Genomic DNA, 14401 nt, shown 5'->3' with positions numbered 1-14401 from the left:
ACACCGTGGCTGACGCCTGTATGAAATCCAGACAGACACGGGTGTTGGAGTCTGTCATTCAGACCAGCTTCAGCTTCGTGTGCCGGCAATGCCTGTTCCGGATGCCGCTACACCACCTTCGCCTCTACCTGACACTCGGGATACTGGAATCTCTCATTACTCACAACACAGTCGTCTCACAAGAACTGACGCCACCATTAGACGTGCCCATGCAGGAACCAGATGACCATCATCCGTCGGAGAAACTCTACTCACCTCCTTCTCCTACGGACGCGGACACATCGCCCATGTCTCCTGTTATAACAACTGGACTTGCCGCAATGGTCAGATTGGTGCACGGGACCCCAGCAGATTCGACCCCCACATCTCCTGTCATCTCGACCCGTTATCATCGGGGACACTTCCGTCCGTACGGGAAGCCTCCTCCTCGAGACTTTTCGGCCAGTCAAACAACACCTATGGACGTCAGCAATCTGCCGGCCACCTCCACCAAGACCTGTGCAAAAAATTAAAAGGTGGGGGGGGGGGGGAGGGGGGGGGGAATGTTGTGACTCGCCGATCTTTCAAAGTGCCGCCACGCAGTTATGCGCGTCCTCTACATGCGGCGCTGTGTGCCAGCCATGCAGCAGCAGTGCCACTTAAGCGGCCAGCCAGCCAGCGGCCGCTAGACTTGGACTCAGTTGTGATTTGACTGTTAAAGTGTACACGCGTCTTACTCTGTTTACTTGATCTGTGACTTTCATGTATTTCGTCTTCCTTGAAATATATTTGTCCAACTTGATGTTATAACACTGACCATGGAACCAACTTTCTGTTCCTACATGGTTATGTAAATGATGAATTAAAACTTTTCACTAGGTGACATTCATCTCTAGAATCATCTACATATTTTGATCTTACCTGGTAGCACCATGTATCCTGCTTAAAATTGTCCCAACTCTGCTGCTCATAGTGATGGTCAAACATGAAGACCTGAAGAAAAGTAATGCCTCCAAATTTCTTATGTGCAAATCCTTAAAGCTTTTTAAATAAATGGAAATGCCGTGTGGCTAGGGCCTCCCGTCGGGTAGACCGTTCGCCTGGTGCAGGTCTTTCGAATTGACGCCACTTCGGCGACCTGCGCGTCGATGGGGATGAAATGATGATGATTAGGACAACAGAACACCCAGTCCCTGAGCGGAGAAAATCTCCGACCCAGCCGGGAATCGAACCCGGGCCCTTAGGATTGACAGTCTGTCACGCTGACCACTCAGCTACTGGGGCGGACAGCTTTTTAAATGAAGCAAATGTTATTAACATTCTACATCTTTTTCTTCATTTCCTCTATTGCAAAGGTTTGAGAGTTTTCTCATTAAACATTCTGAAGTGTTACTTTTCAGCATTCCCTCAGTTTGAAGGAACAACATTTTTTTCTATGCACTAGGTGACCAACACTGAATTTGAATTTTTTCTCAAAATCCTGTTAGGACAGAAATCCTTCAGCGTATACATTGCCCCTTTCTGCCATGTCCCCTTCTAAATAACTGAGGATAAAATCTATTGTTTATTTTTTATTTTAGTGTCTTCTCATTGCTTTGGTAATTACTTTTGGAAAACTGTTACTAAGAGGTGTGTCTGTCACCTACATGTTTAAGTTATGAAAACTATTTTGTGAAATTTTTCCCTGCAGTCAATGAAACTTTGTCTAGTAAGTCTACAGAAAACCCTAGCATCTTGTTACTCCTTGTCTTTTTAACCTCTTTTTTGGATCTTTCCTTTCTTAGATTCCTCTCCTGTTTTCTGCTAGATGGTGTGAACTCATGGATAACTGTACATTCTTGTACATTTTTGTTCCATTATATCATTCCCCTATAAGAATGAAGAACGTCTTGGTGATTACATTCAGTAAAATGTTCTTGGATTTCTAGCTGTATCAAGTGATTAAAATGGCACAAGCTTTCAACAAAGCACTCCATGACCATTGTCAAGTGAATGCTTGCAAATGGGCTCCTGCTCTTGTACACTCTGGCTGCCCATTGTGACAGCACTGGTTCTCATAGCATTGCCATATTTGGGGTTACATTGACTCAGCATTTTCTGCACCTGTTTCAACCTCACAGTCACTACACCCTGCGCATCATTGAGCTGCAGGCCTTAATTACACACTTTCAGAAGTTATTAGTGCATGTCACAACAGAGGTTTCACCAGATTTGATTCACTGATCATTTTCCGGAGCAATTTTTCTTGGTAGGCAATAGACAGTAAAATGTCTCGTAGCCCTTCCTGCATTGTCCTGCAGTGCTCATTGTTTGTCTGGCTTAAGACTGACCATATTCATAAGTTATGAATATGGTCTCAGTGTTCTGAGATTCGCTGCATTTTTAACTGATCACAGTAATTGTTGGATTTTTGTTAATTTTATGTTGTTTTAGCAGGTGGCTTATCTTGTCTGACGTGGAACAACAGAACAGCAAAATACCGAGTTCCTTCTTCTGTTCTTCATTGGTAATCTTTTTGTGATTCTTGCTTTTGATGTCGTTGTTTATTTGGTGAATGTTGTAGCTGTTGTTCCTGGTGGGTGGCTTAGCTTATAGGGCAGGTTATTGGCATCTGATATTGTTCTGGCACGTAGTACCAAAGTTTGTCCCTGATGATGATGGCTGATGGTGTGCAAGTAGAGACTGGTGGGCACAGGTGTTCTGTAGATGCTGAGGCCGTGACTTCCATTTCATTTGCAGTGGGCAATGACATTGAGGAAGGGTACAATTGGATTATGATACGAAGGTTTGCTCATCTCCGGATGAAGATGCTCCCTCGGAGCTTCAATGTGAGCCAGCATTGAGCATAATAAAAAAGGCATCAGAGCTGCGTAAGTACAGCTCGCTGGAATGTAGTGTGGTCCAGAATCTTCTCCCTCAGGCACCTAGACCACCTACTGATTACACTCTACCAAAGATCCGCATTAATGGATGCCCTTCTGCTTCAGCATATCCAACATTTGTTCATCGACATTATAGTGTAATCTATCACTTTGGTGAAGTATTGTGTTGTGCAAACATATACTGGACTAACAAATGATGATTGCCTCCATAGAAGTTTCATTTAAGTAATGAAACTACTTTAGGAGGTCACACACCAAAAAGCAGAAGCATTGAGTTGTTGATAGGGACACACAAAACAAGGAAAACTTGCTAAGTTTTGGAGTTATTCTTTGATGAGATAGAATAAACACACACACACACACACACACACACACACACACACACACACGCACAACACACATACATATACACACCTATTTCCGGATAAACATAGGTGTTTGTGTGTCTGTACCCTAGCTCGTCAAAGGATAACTCCAAAAACTAGGAAGTTTTCCTTCTTTTCTGTGTGCTTATCAGCAATTAATTGAGTGCTTCTGCTTTTTGGTGTGTGGCCTTCTTTAATCCTAAAGTATTTTCATGCTACAAGGACTTTGCTACTACATTTATTTAAGTAATGAGTTTAGTATAATATGCTGTTTGGAAGTTTGTTTTCCTTCCATGCAAGTAATTAGAAATTGGATGGATGCAGCATACATCTGGAAACCAGAACGATCATGGCACTCTTACTACACCTCATGGTACCTGCTCATTGGGCAGTTTGTGTCATGTCATTGGGTCGTGCCTTGTAGATATGGTGCTCAATGTGTAAGAACAAATGCTGTGACAATAACAATACCATCCTGAGAGAGAATGAATGAATTTGTATTGAGTGTATGTAATGATATGACTCATTTGGCATAAATGGTTTTATGAGGTGTTCAAATATTGTTATGAATGGACCAGTATATTTATACTAATGTAGAAGGCCTCTGAATCATTAATTGGAAAGTTGAGATTTGCAAGATACCTTTTGAGACTCCAGCACATACGAAGTTGTAGAAGGGGATTACATCTGCTTTAACAAAAATATATACGGTTATTCTGACTTTGCAGTTCAATCATAAGAGGTCAGTATTATTGATTAACAGTGTCTGGAAATTTATCCACAACTATATCATAACATATAGAACGTTTCAACTTATAAGCTTGTGAAGTACTTGGCCATATCCTTGCTCTGCATGTGGTTCACTGCGAGCATCATATTTAGAACTCAGTGAATTTTCTCATCTGTATTAACAGTTGGCAACTAAGTGAGAGTGATGTTATGGTCAGTTCTGATATGGTGACATTGTTTACAAATATGCTTATAAAAGACTCTTTGGACCTAGTATCACATTTCTTTGGAAGTGACACGGTAAAGCTATGAGGCACACCCTTATGTCACCGTCTGTACAATGACTAGTATTACGGCCAGCCATAAGGCATTGTGATGGGAAGTCCATTAGCTCCAGCAGTCGCAAACCTCTTCGTGGAGAATTTCTATAATATTGCCTTAGGTATGGCATCATTTAAATGTAGTTATTTCTTGTGATACGTTAAAGGCACGTCTGTCATTTGGCCCCATGGATGTGAAGAATTTGACGAGTTATTGGAACATGTCAGTTCACTATGGAAGTAGAAAAAGATGACAAATGCCTGTCTTCGACATCCTCGTGTGTTGCATATGAAATTGGTGCCTCGGTCACGGCTCCTACAGGAAATCTCTGCAGATCCATGTTTGCTTCTGTACTGTCAGTCATCACCACCGTGCAGAGAAGTGCACGGGGCTACAAACGTCAGTACATTGTGCAAGAATAATATCCAATGTCAATTACCTGAGCCATCTATCCAAGGTCTTCAGGGACAATGGCTATAATGTTCACCAAATTAAAGAAGTGATCTCAAACAAGAATCACACTAAGACCACCAACAAGAAATGCGAAAAGAAACTTTCCTTTTTGCCATTCTGTGGCTCTGTGTTGGCCAAGATAAGCCACACATTGAAAAAATACAAAGTCAAATATGACAAATTCGCCAATTACTGAGACGAGTTAAAGATACAGCATGTCAGAACAGCTGGGTTCGATGAGACGATGTTACAAATGTAGCAGATCTTATTTTGAGCAATTAGCGTGTACTGTAGGACATTGCAGGAAGGAGCACGAGAAACTCAATAGTCCACACTGCTTCAAAAAATTGGCTTTGGCTGAGCATGTTGTGCAAGACAGTCACTGGATTAAATTTGATGAAACCTCTATTGTGGCTCACAGTAACAGCTTCTGGGTCTGTGTAATTAAAGAAGCCACTCTCCCATGATGAGTGAGAAATACTCCATTCAAGGATCTGCTGCAGGATTCTGTGACAGGTTGTCCACTACTGCACTCTGCTGTAGCTGACACCCAGAGTGTGGCGTGTTGCTCTTTTTTTTTCTTTCTGTCCTTACATAATTGTGAGTGTTTACTCACATAACAGTATTTCACACGATATGTTTGTTTTTCATGACTGCAGCTTTAGACTTCTTTGCCTGCAATTCTAAGTTACACTTAACACATAAACAGAAACATAATTTTTATATTCTTCTTTCATTTAAAGCAAAATTCCCCTAACTCAGTCAACTGTTCAAAGTATGTTTGCCATTAGCATTTATTACATATCAGACCCAAGAAATTCAATGCTCTTTCATATTGGAATGGTGCAGTCTACAGAGATTTCATATCTGCACCACAATGAGCTATATTACTTTGGCAAGCTGTCCCAATAGCAACATCCTCTACATGTGAAAGACAGGTGTCATCCTTACTTGGGCTTAGATATACATATGAGAAAGAAGAAAATACATACTTGATTGTATCTGACAGACATTTCATTCCGTCAATAAATTTGATTTTACTTTACTATTTCTTTGCTGGGTCCACTTTGATTATTTTTCAACAATAAGGAACCAATGTTATGGGAAGTGTGGATGATTGCATGTTGTGATCATCTGTCCTGACCGATTCAGTTGTAGTTTCACGATTTATTATGTAGCATATTCAGATGTGTGTAGTTGTGTATGGAAGTTATTTTGATTTTGTAATTGAGTTTTCTAATATTTTACTATCCTCCATTTTTCTTTCCCTCTAAACAGATCATCTGATGGTAACTTGCTAAGATGTTAAAATTGATTGTTATATTTATGTGGCCATAGGCTAATAGATTGCTGACCTGTTATATTAATTAAAAATCAGTGACTTTTTTTACACAGATGAGTGACATTGTTGGCATTCCTCTGAGACCAACTGAAGAAACTTCATTGTCAGACATGATCGATGTTGGCCTTCTGAAGCATGTGGAGAAACTTGAAGAGATAGGGGTTGCTGCTACCAAAGAATTTTCTCTTGAAAACAATTTACAGAAGATGAAAGAGGAGTGGGATGACATAGAATTTGAGTGCATTCCATACAGGTACGTGCAAATAGCAACTTTTGTGCATGATACTACATATCAGAAACTTGGCTGGACAAACTATAGTATAATTAAAAGGCAACAACTACCAGATGCTACTTGACAATAGTAATGTTGTTCAGATATTTGTATCAAAAGGAAAACTGACTTGAGATGACCTTAGAAATATGAGAATTCAGAATGACTAGCCAGTACTTACTTCAGGATATGAAATGATGAGTGCTGCTGCTAGACACATATAAAAGTACAAAAAACTATTCTACTCAGTTCTTTTCTTTCGTGAAGGAGGAAAATGGAGTAGCTTGGGAAAAGTTATAAAAGAGGGCCAGGTCACTCAACCCTTGGGACAAGAGGAACTTATCTATTGTGGGAATGAGGATATGCAAAGATCTTTCTCCAGTAAAGGTACAAGTAAGAATTCTTGTCACTTAATGATGGTCTAGTTACTTCTAAGAGGTTGGGCCAAGAAGTCTGGTAAATGTCTTCGAAATTGTTATTAATTATGTTCTGGAGACATTATTACTGAAGTTATCTTCCAATCTCCACTTTTCAGAATGTAGATAGATGAAAGACATGGCTACTTGTTGGTGGCTTTCATAAGTGATCAGCATATTGTAGCACACTGCTAGAAGAGTGAGATTAAAATGGTACACATAACTGATAAACTGGAGTATTGGGTTGTGGTTATTTTTAATCTGGTGGGGAACAACATAACAAAAATACATTCTGCATTGGTGGAAGGGTATGATCTTAAGACATATTGGTCAGGAGGCACAGATGTTTCCATTGTGATAAAATGAATCTGAATGAAGAGAACAAAGTAGCAGACCATCTGTTTGTGAAAAACTAACAATTTGAAGAGAAGAGCAAGCCCTAATGCTCATAGCACAGTTGAAGTGGTTAAAATCGGTCTTGGATCAGTTATTCAATATCTCACATGGAATTTCAAACTCAACATTGGTCGTCACCTTCCAGGTTCCATGTCTGCTCACACCCAGTTGAAGAGCCGGTCCAGCTGAGCCAGCAGTGGAAATTTTGTGGCTGCATCAGGCCAGTCTAGATGACTTCCTTAAGTGCTCAATCACTGTCGACAATTGGAGGGTGTATCACTGTGATCCCCCCCCCCCTCCCCTCCCCCCAATCGCCCCTCTTCCAGGCAGTTAACCCTTTCAGATGACAAATAAATAAAATCATTTTTTAAACTTTTTTTGTTTTATTAGGAGAGCTGCATCAAACTAGTCTCAGGACTGAAGACCACAACAACAACAGGAGATAACTCATACAATACTATGGAAAAATGTGAAAAACAATTTTTTTGTGCAGTATCACAGCAGGTAAGGGTGGTTTCAAATGAAACCACTGCATGCTATATGCGGTGGCTTCAAATGAGACCACCACCATAAACTTCATTACTTTTCGTGATAGGACACAAAACAGTTCCTTTCTGCTGATAAACACAAAGCAACTTGGCAGGAAGAACATGTCCATCTGCTTCTATGTGGATTACTTTTTGTTCTGCAGTGTACACATCGCCTCGATGTGCCATTCTGTTATGCGTTTTTCCACTGGAACAACAGTTTTACACTTTTTGGCGCATGGTTCAGATCATGCGCTTGGGTGGCCAGGACTGTCTTTGAAAACAGTGGATCCTACAAGGCCAGCTAAAACACACTGCCAAAATTCCTTTAGCTTTTTCTTTTCATTTGGCTTGGTTAGTCGAAACAATATAAATACATTTCCAATAGAAATATCAATCATATACCAAAACAAAATGGTTCAAATGGCTCTGAGCGCTATAGGACTTAACTTCTGAGGTCATCAGTCCCCTAGAACTTGGAACTTCTTAAACCTAACTAACCTAAGGACATCACACAAATCCATGCCCGAGGCAGGATTCGAACCTGCGACTGTACCGGTCACGCGGTTTCAGAGTGTAGCGCCTAGAATCACTCGGCCACTCCGGCCGACTATACCAAAACAGACTGAGCCACCAGCATCTAGATTTTCTGTCAATTGCATAGAAACTGTTCATCATGTCCGCTTTATCGACACATCCAATGTTCAAAATTATAAGATTTCACTATCTGTGGGTAAGGTATTTTTGTCATTGTGCCATCCTTTTCTTTCCTACCGACTTCTTTCAAAGTTCAGGTGAGCCAATTGTTGATAGTAACGTTACAACATGTTTATCTTTCCATTTCATGCATGCAGTCCCATCAGAACGAACTGACCAGTCACTTTCTCCTCTTCACAACTCTTTGTCCAGTTTCAGGGGAGGAAGTCCTTTTCTGTGGGCTCTAATGGTACTACAGGCTAGGATACCATCAAGTTTTAGTGCCTGCAAAAGTGGAACACTAGTAAAAAAATTGTCAAAATATATGTGATATCCTTTGCCTTCTAAGCCTTTACACAAATCTCTTACAATACTCTCTCCCAAACATTTCTCCACTGCACCATCTGATTTCCCAGTATATACCTCAAGATCGCAGATACATCCCATTTTGTCAGCTCTGACCCATATTTTGTACCCCCTCTTGATGGGCTTTTGAGGCATATACTGTTTGAATGAAATTTGCCCTTTGAATTTCACAATGCATTTGTCAACAGATGGCTCCTTATTTGGAGCATAACATAACGGATTTATTAGTGGCCGACTTTTATACAATTTGTCGTAATATTTATTCCCTTCTTGTGGCATAAGGGCATTGTCATTTACATGTATACGAGATAAAATCCAGCTGAATCTTTTAAATGATATAAGTGAGGAAATGTACTGATCTCTTGAGTTTTTTGTGTAATGACCAGCAATCACGATATGCGCAAGGTTGTTTGATACTCATTAGAATATTTATAGCCAAAAACACCTTAAGTTCATCTTTTTCAAGAGGTCTGTAATTCTTGCCTTTCTGAGTCACATAGAGATTAGCCTGGAATACTATGTGTTCCAGGATATTGTCCCCAAATAGATATAAAAAGAAATCAACTGGCAGCATACCTTCACCTTCAGTTTTCAATTTTCCTTTGACACCAACTTCCTCTAAAAAATCGACGGAATACATTGTACTGTCATCCCTTGCCCATGTAAAATTCACAGACCTTATTAGTGGTATGTTATCTTCAGAACTGAAACTGTAATCACTGTCATTTTCAGAACGATTATCACTTTCACTTTCAGAAATGACATTAGATATCACTGGTCTTGGCACTTGTGAATCAAGATCACTGTCTTCAGCCAAAATATCACTTTCATTATCACTGGTACTGTCAATCTCAGAGAGTCCACATCAGAAGCAATTTCTTCTAAAAGACACACCAGAACTTCCTCATCCTTTAATTTGCGAGAAAACATTTTGCGAATCTGGGGGGGGGGGAGTACGTCTGATAAGCTTCTAATACTACCCCTGCTGCCGTAGTGGTTTCACCACCAGAATAAATAAGGAAAAAGTACATGATTTTTATTATTGTTGCAATACATATAGCATGTGCTTATATAAGAAAGTATTATGAATTTTGTTCCATGTGTGAAACTTACATTTCAAAGACAAATTCAATCACAAATCAAGAAAAAGAGAACCAGCACACCACAAACAATAATGGCACATATACTTGAATCGCTAAGTGCAACCACGTGAGAAATATTGACGTAGTTCAAATTTTCATCACTAGGTGGCAACACCATCTATGTCCAGAAGTGTGGTTACGAATGGAGCCACTGTGCTCTAGTCACAAAATCAAAATATCATGGGTGGCTTCAAATGAAACCACATCATCACAAAGGGTTAAGTATGTTTTGCAGAGCATCCCTGTAGATGTAGATCTTGAGGCAAAGGAGCAAAGTGAGCAATGGACATATGGAGTCACCACTGCCGAAAAAGTCAAAGATCTGAGTGTCATCAGGGAATATGAAGCTGAAGCTGAATATGTTTTGGGACTAATAGAGTGTGGTGCAAACAGGTTTCTTTTTCATAAGGAACAAACTGTTACAGGAGTATACTACAGAAATCTGTTGACCCAGTCGTGGGAGACTATGAAGTCAAAGTGTCACAGGAAGCGTATTTTTGCTCCATGACAATTCTCAGACACATTTTGCACAGGACAGTGACACTGCTGCTCTCTGTATCCTGCTGCCATGGCACTCAGTGACTTCTTACATGACAGCCATTTCCAGAATGATGATGATGAGATCATTTTAGAGTTGAATGTTTCCTGAACTGTCAAACTGCTTATCTCTACAACCAAAGTTTCCACTGAGCCATCCACCATTGGGAAGTTATGTTGCATTGAAGGGAAAATATGTAGAAGAAGGTTAACACAATCTCCCAGTTTCATGGTCATAAATTACGATGATTATGGCTCGCCCTCATCCAAGAAGCTCCATGGCAATCTGTACAACAAAACTGTCTTCCTCAATGATGAGTAACCCAGGGGTATTATGCCATAAGAATTAGTGACTGAAAGTAGGGAATATAAGACATTTTCATCTCCAGAATCTGATTTATTTGTAAGATAAATGTTGCGGAGCTTAGATTTTTTTATGAATACTTGTAACAGGTTCTTGTCAGTATAAATGTGTAAGAATTTAGAATATTCTCTTTCACTTATTGACTCACTCCATGCATTATTTCTAAAAATGGTGTGGTCATCCCTTCAGAAGTACTGATTTTCACCTGTTGTGTTGGATCTAAGTTCAGTAACTTCCCAGTTGCAGAGAACCAGTTATTAATTGTCAAGAAAATTTTATTTATATTTTCAAGTATTGAAGTTTGTCCATCAGGTTTCTTAAAATAATACTTTTGTTGTCGTGTAAGTGAACTGTTCCAGTTCTTTGGATATATGGTGGCCGATCATTTGCATGCATAAAAAGAACAAAAACAGACCTTTTATTGATTCGTGGTACATCTGTAGTGATCACTGTCCATTCTGAAAGTAGTGTACACTCCCTGGGTTTCATAGTGTTACCTTTCAGTTACAAGTGATGGAAACCATTTACTACCAAGATATCTGATACTGTAATATTTGCGATGCTTTAGGAGAATACTATGAGCTGCTTAGTCATATGTTTCTGACAATTAACAGAAAATACAAGTTTGCAAAAATGGTTATTTAAATGTCTTGTAATCTGATTTATGAACTGAAAAATGACTTTTCTATGGAGGGACTCCTTCAAAATCCAAATTGAGACTGATTTAATACCTTATTTTTAGAGAATGTAAATAATTTAAGATTGAAGAAGATTACTAATCGAAAATCAGAAGTGTTGAGTTGTCAATAGGCACACACAAGAAGAGGAAAACTTTTTAGCTTTTGGAGTTATCCTTTGATGAGCGAGAGTAAAATACACCAACACATACACATGCACAAATACATACACATGCATATGCCCCTGCATGGTTGCGGTGGGTGTAGTGTTAGTTCTTAGTGAAAACCTTGAAAACTTACATGATGCTATTAAACATTCAGATAGACATTGACTATATATATTTTTAAATATATGTATTATATGAATATATATTTAATATATAAAGGAGAAACATTGTTAGCAGAAATTGTGAGTGAATGTTTCATATTATGTTGTTACGTGATACTGTGTTAGCATTGAGATGGTTGTAGGCTACTGATTTTTTAAACAACAGTGTACAGATTTTCTGTTAAAACACACTGCAGGAAATAAAATGCTGTGCTGTGAAAATGGGCAATAGAAATTTGTTCCTCCATATATGTTCTTTCTCCTTGTACATAACTTAAACCAGAAATTGTATATCCAACAGTGCACTGTTTCATTTCCATCATCACAATCAGTTTCAAGGGCAAAGAGGAATGTTGTATTAATGGCTTGTCGAGATTTGTGATAAGAATATTACTGTGGAATCTGTATTGTCAGAAACTTTGCAATCATACCCATTCACAGATTAAAACTATGGGAAATACTGTCGATGAAGCTACTATCCTCAATGAATCCAGCAGCTGGAGTGGTCTCTCTTGTACCCCTTATATTAATGACCCCCAACAGGTTGACCCATTCACTTTAAGTGACATTTCCCAATCAAAGTTTTGTTTGCAACTACAATAAAAAGAAGCTCAAGGTCAGATAGGGGGGCGAGAGAGGAAGTGTATAAGGACAGAGGAGGGGAGGGGGAGAAAATGGGCAGAGAGAAGGGGAAGGAGGAGTTGGACAGAGAGGGTTGAGGAGGAGATGGTGAGAGATGGGAGGGAGGGGGGGGGAGAGCAGATGGGCAATGAGAGGGGGGCGGTGGAGGAGATGAATTAAGAGAGGAGAGGAAGAGGAGTAGATGGACAAAGAGAGGGGAAGAGGAGACAAACAGAGAGAGGGGAGAGAAGGAGATTAGGATACGTGTGCAATTCCCATGCATATTAAGCCATTGTGAAACCCTGCCGGGTTTGCTAGTAGATTGTATAGAGTGATCCAGTTGCCTTCTGATGATCTACAGAAACTGTGTGCCAGATTTTCATATTCCCTTGGTTGCTACACACAAATTATTAGTTTTACAGAGAAAATGAACAGGACATTTTTGTAGAAATTTAGTGTAGTAAAATTTTTTGTTGGTATATATGTTTTTGCTAAGGCAATAGTTTTCAATTTATTCAAGAAAAACGTACAAAAGTGGCTTTCAAATACACCCCCACTCCCACATTCAGCCCCCACCAGTCATAATTTCTAATATGTTGTTTGTGAGACTCCCACCTGTCACAGTGCAAAAATTTGTGATAAAATTGTATCACAGTAGAAAATTTGACTGCATTAAATTTCCTACAAAAAGGCTGTTCATTTTTTCTGTGGGACTAATAGTTTGTACATAGAAAGCGAGAGAATATGAAAATTTCGCACGTGGTTTCTGAAGGCCAGATATAGCACTGTGGGTTGCGAGAAACAACACTAGTTGTGGCAGTGGAGTCACCCTGTATAAAAAGAAATATGAGCAACACAGTTCATTATCAGAATGCTCATATAATTGTCTAAGAACAAAATATTTTGCAAGTACTGTTGGTGGTTTCACCATAACCTCATTCCCTTTTCTCTCATTTGCTTCACCTGGTCCTCCTCCACGTAATGTGCCACCTTCTTGGACTTTAACCTGCACCTCGTTGATGGCTCCATCTACACCTCTGTCCACATTAAATCCGTTAACCACCAACAATGCTTGCAATATGATGAATGCCATCCGTTTCACACCAAAAAATTTCTGCCATACAGCCTAGACACCCCTGGATGATGTACCTGCAGTGAAGAGAACTTCCTTACCCATTATGCTGAAGACTTCACATAGGCCTTCACGGATAGGCAACCCCCCAAACCTAGTCCACACACATATAGACTCGAACAACTAAGCCAGATCATTTGCAAGGGCTTTTATTATCTTTCTTCCTGCCCTGGAATGAGGGACATCCTACCGAAGATCCTTGTCACTTCTCCTAAAGAGGTGTTCTGTTACCAAACCAAACCACACAAAGTCTTAGGCCATCCCTATCCCACTTCCACTCCCACTTTCTTTACACAGGGATCATTTCCCTGTGGCAGACCAAGGTGCAATCCCAGCCCAATCTTCCCACCCAGCAGCTTCTACTCCACTTCTTTCACAGGCTTATCCCACACTATCAGAGGCTGGGCCACATGCGAAAGCAACGATGTCATATACTACCACAGTTTAAACACTGCACAGCCTTTTGTGTTGCTATGATTACCAAGCAGCTGTCCACCAGTATGGATGGCCACCACCAAACTGTTGACAAGAACAGAGTTGACCACACAGTTGCACAATGTGCAGCTTAGCACAACGTGCTCAATTTCAGTTGCTGCTTCACAACCCAAGCCATCGGATCCGTCCCTCCACCACCAGCTTCTCTAAACTTTGTAGACGGTAGTTATCCTTCGCTCTGATGATTCTCGTGGTCTCAATCACGGGTAACCGACTATCCTCACACCCTCCACCTGACAATTTCCCATTCCTCCATCCTGTCACACACTCCCAATTTACATCCCCAAATTGCTTTCAGTGCGTGCCACTTCTCACCAGATGCCACAGTTGTGCCACCCCGTATACCTGCCATCCCTCCCTCC

General features: G+C 40.1%; 1 protein-coding gene across 1 annotated transcript in view; it reads left to right on the top strand.

The window, feature by feature from the left end:
* Positions 1 to 14401, top strand: part of LOC124594696 (dynein axonemal heavy chain 3) — a 1186267-nt gene that overhangs the window by 199529 nt on the left and 972337 nt on the right. The window contains exon 15 of the mRNA XM_047133063.1: positions 6125 to 6324. Coding sequence (XP_046989019.1) covers positions 6125 to 6324 — 200 coding nt within the window. The remainder of the gene's footprint in view (positions 1 to 6124; positions 6325 to 14401) is intronic.

Source organism: Schistocerca americana, chromosome 2, assembly GCF_021461395.2.
Source record: "Schistocerca americana isolate TAMUIC-IGC-003095 chromosome 2, iqSchAmer2.1, whole genome shotgun sequence".
NCBI classification, from domain to species: Eukaryota; Metazoa; Arthropoda; class Insecta; order Orthoptera; family Acrididae; genus Schistocerca; species Schistocerca americana.
Note: the sequence above shows the minus strand (reverse complement) of the source record. Positions and strands in the feature narration are given on the sequence as shown.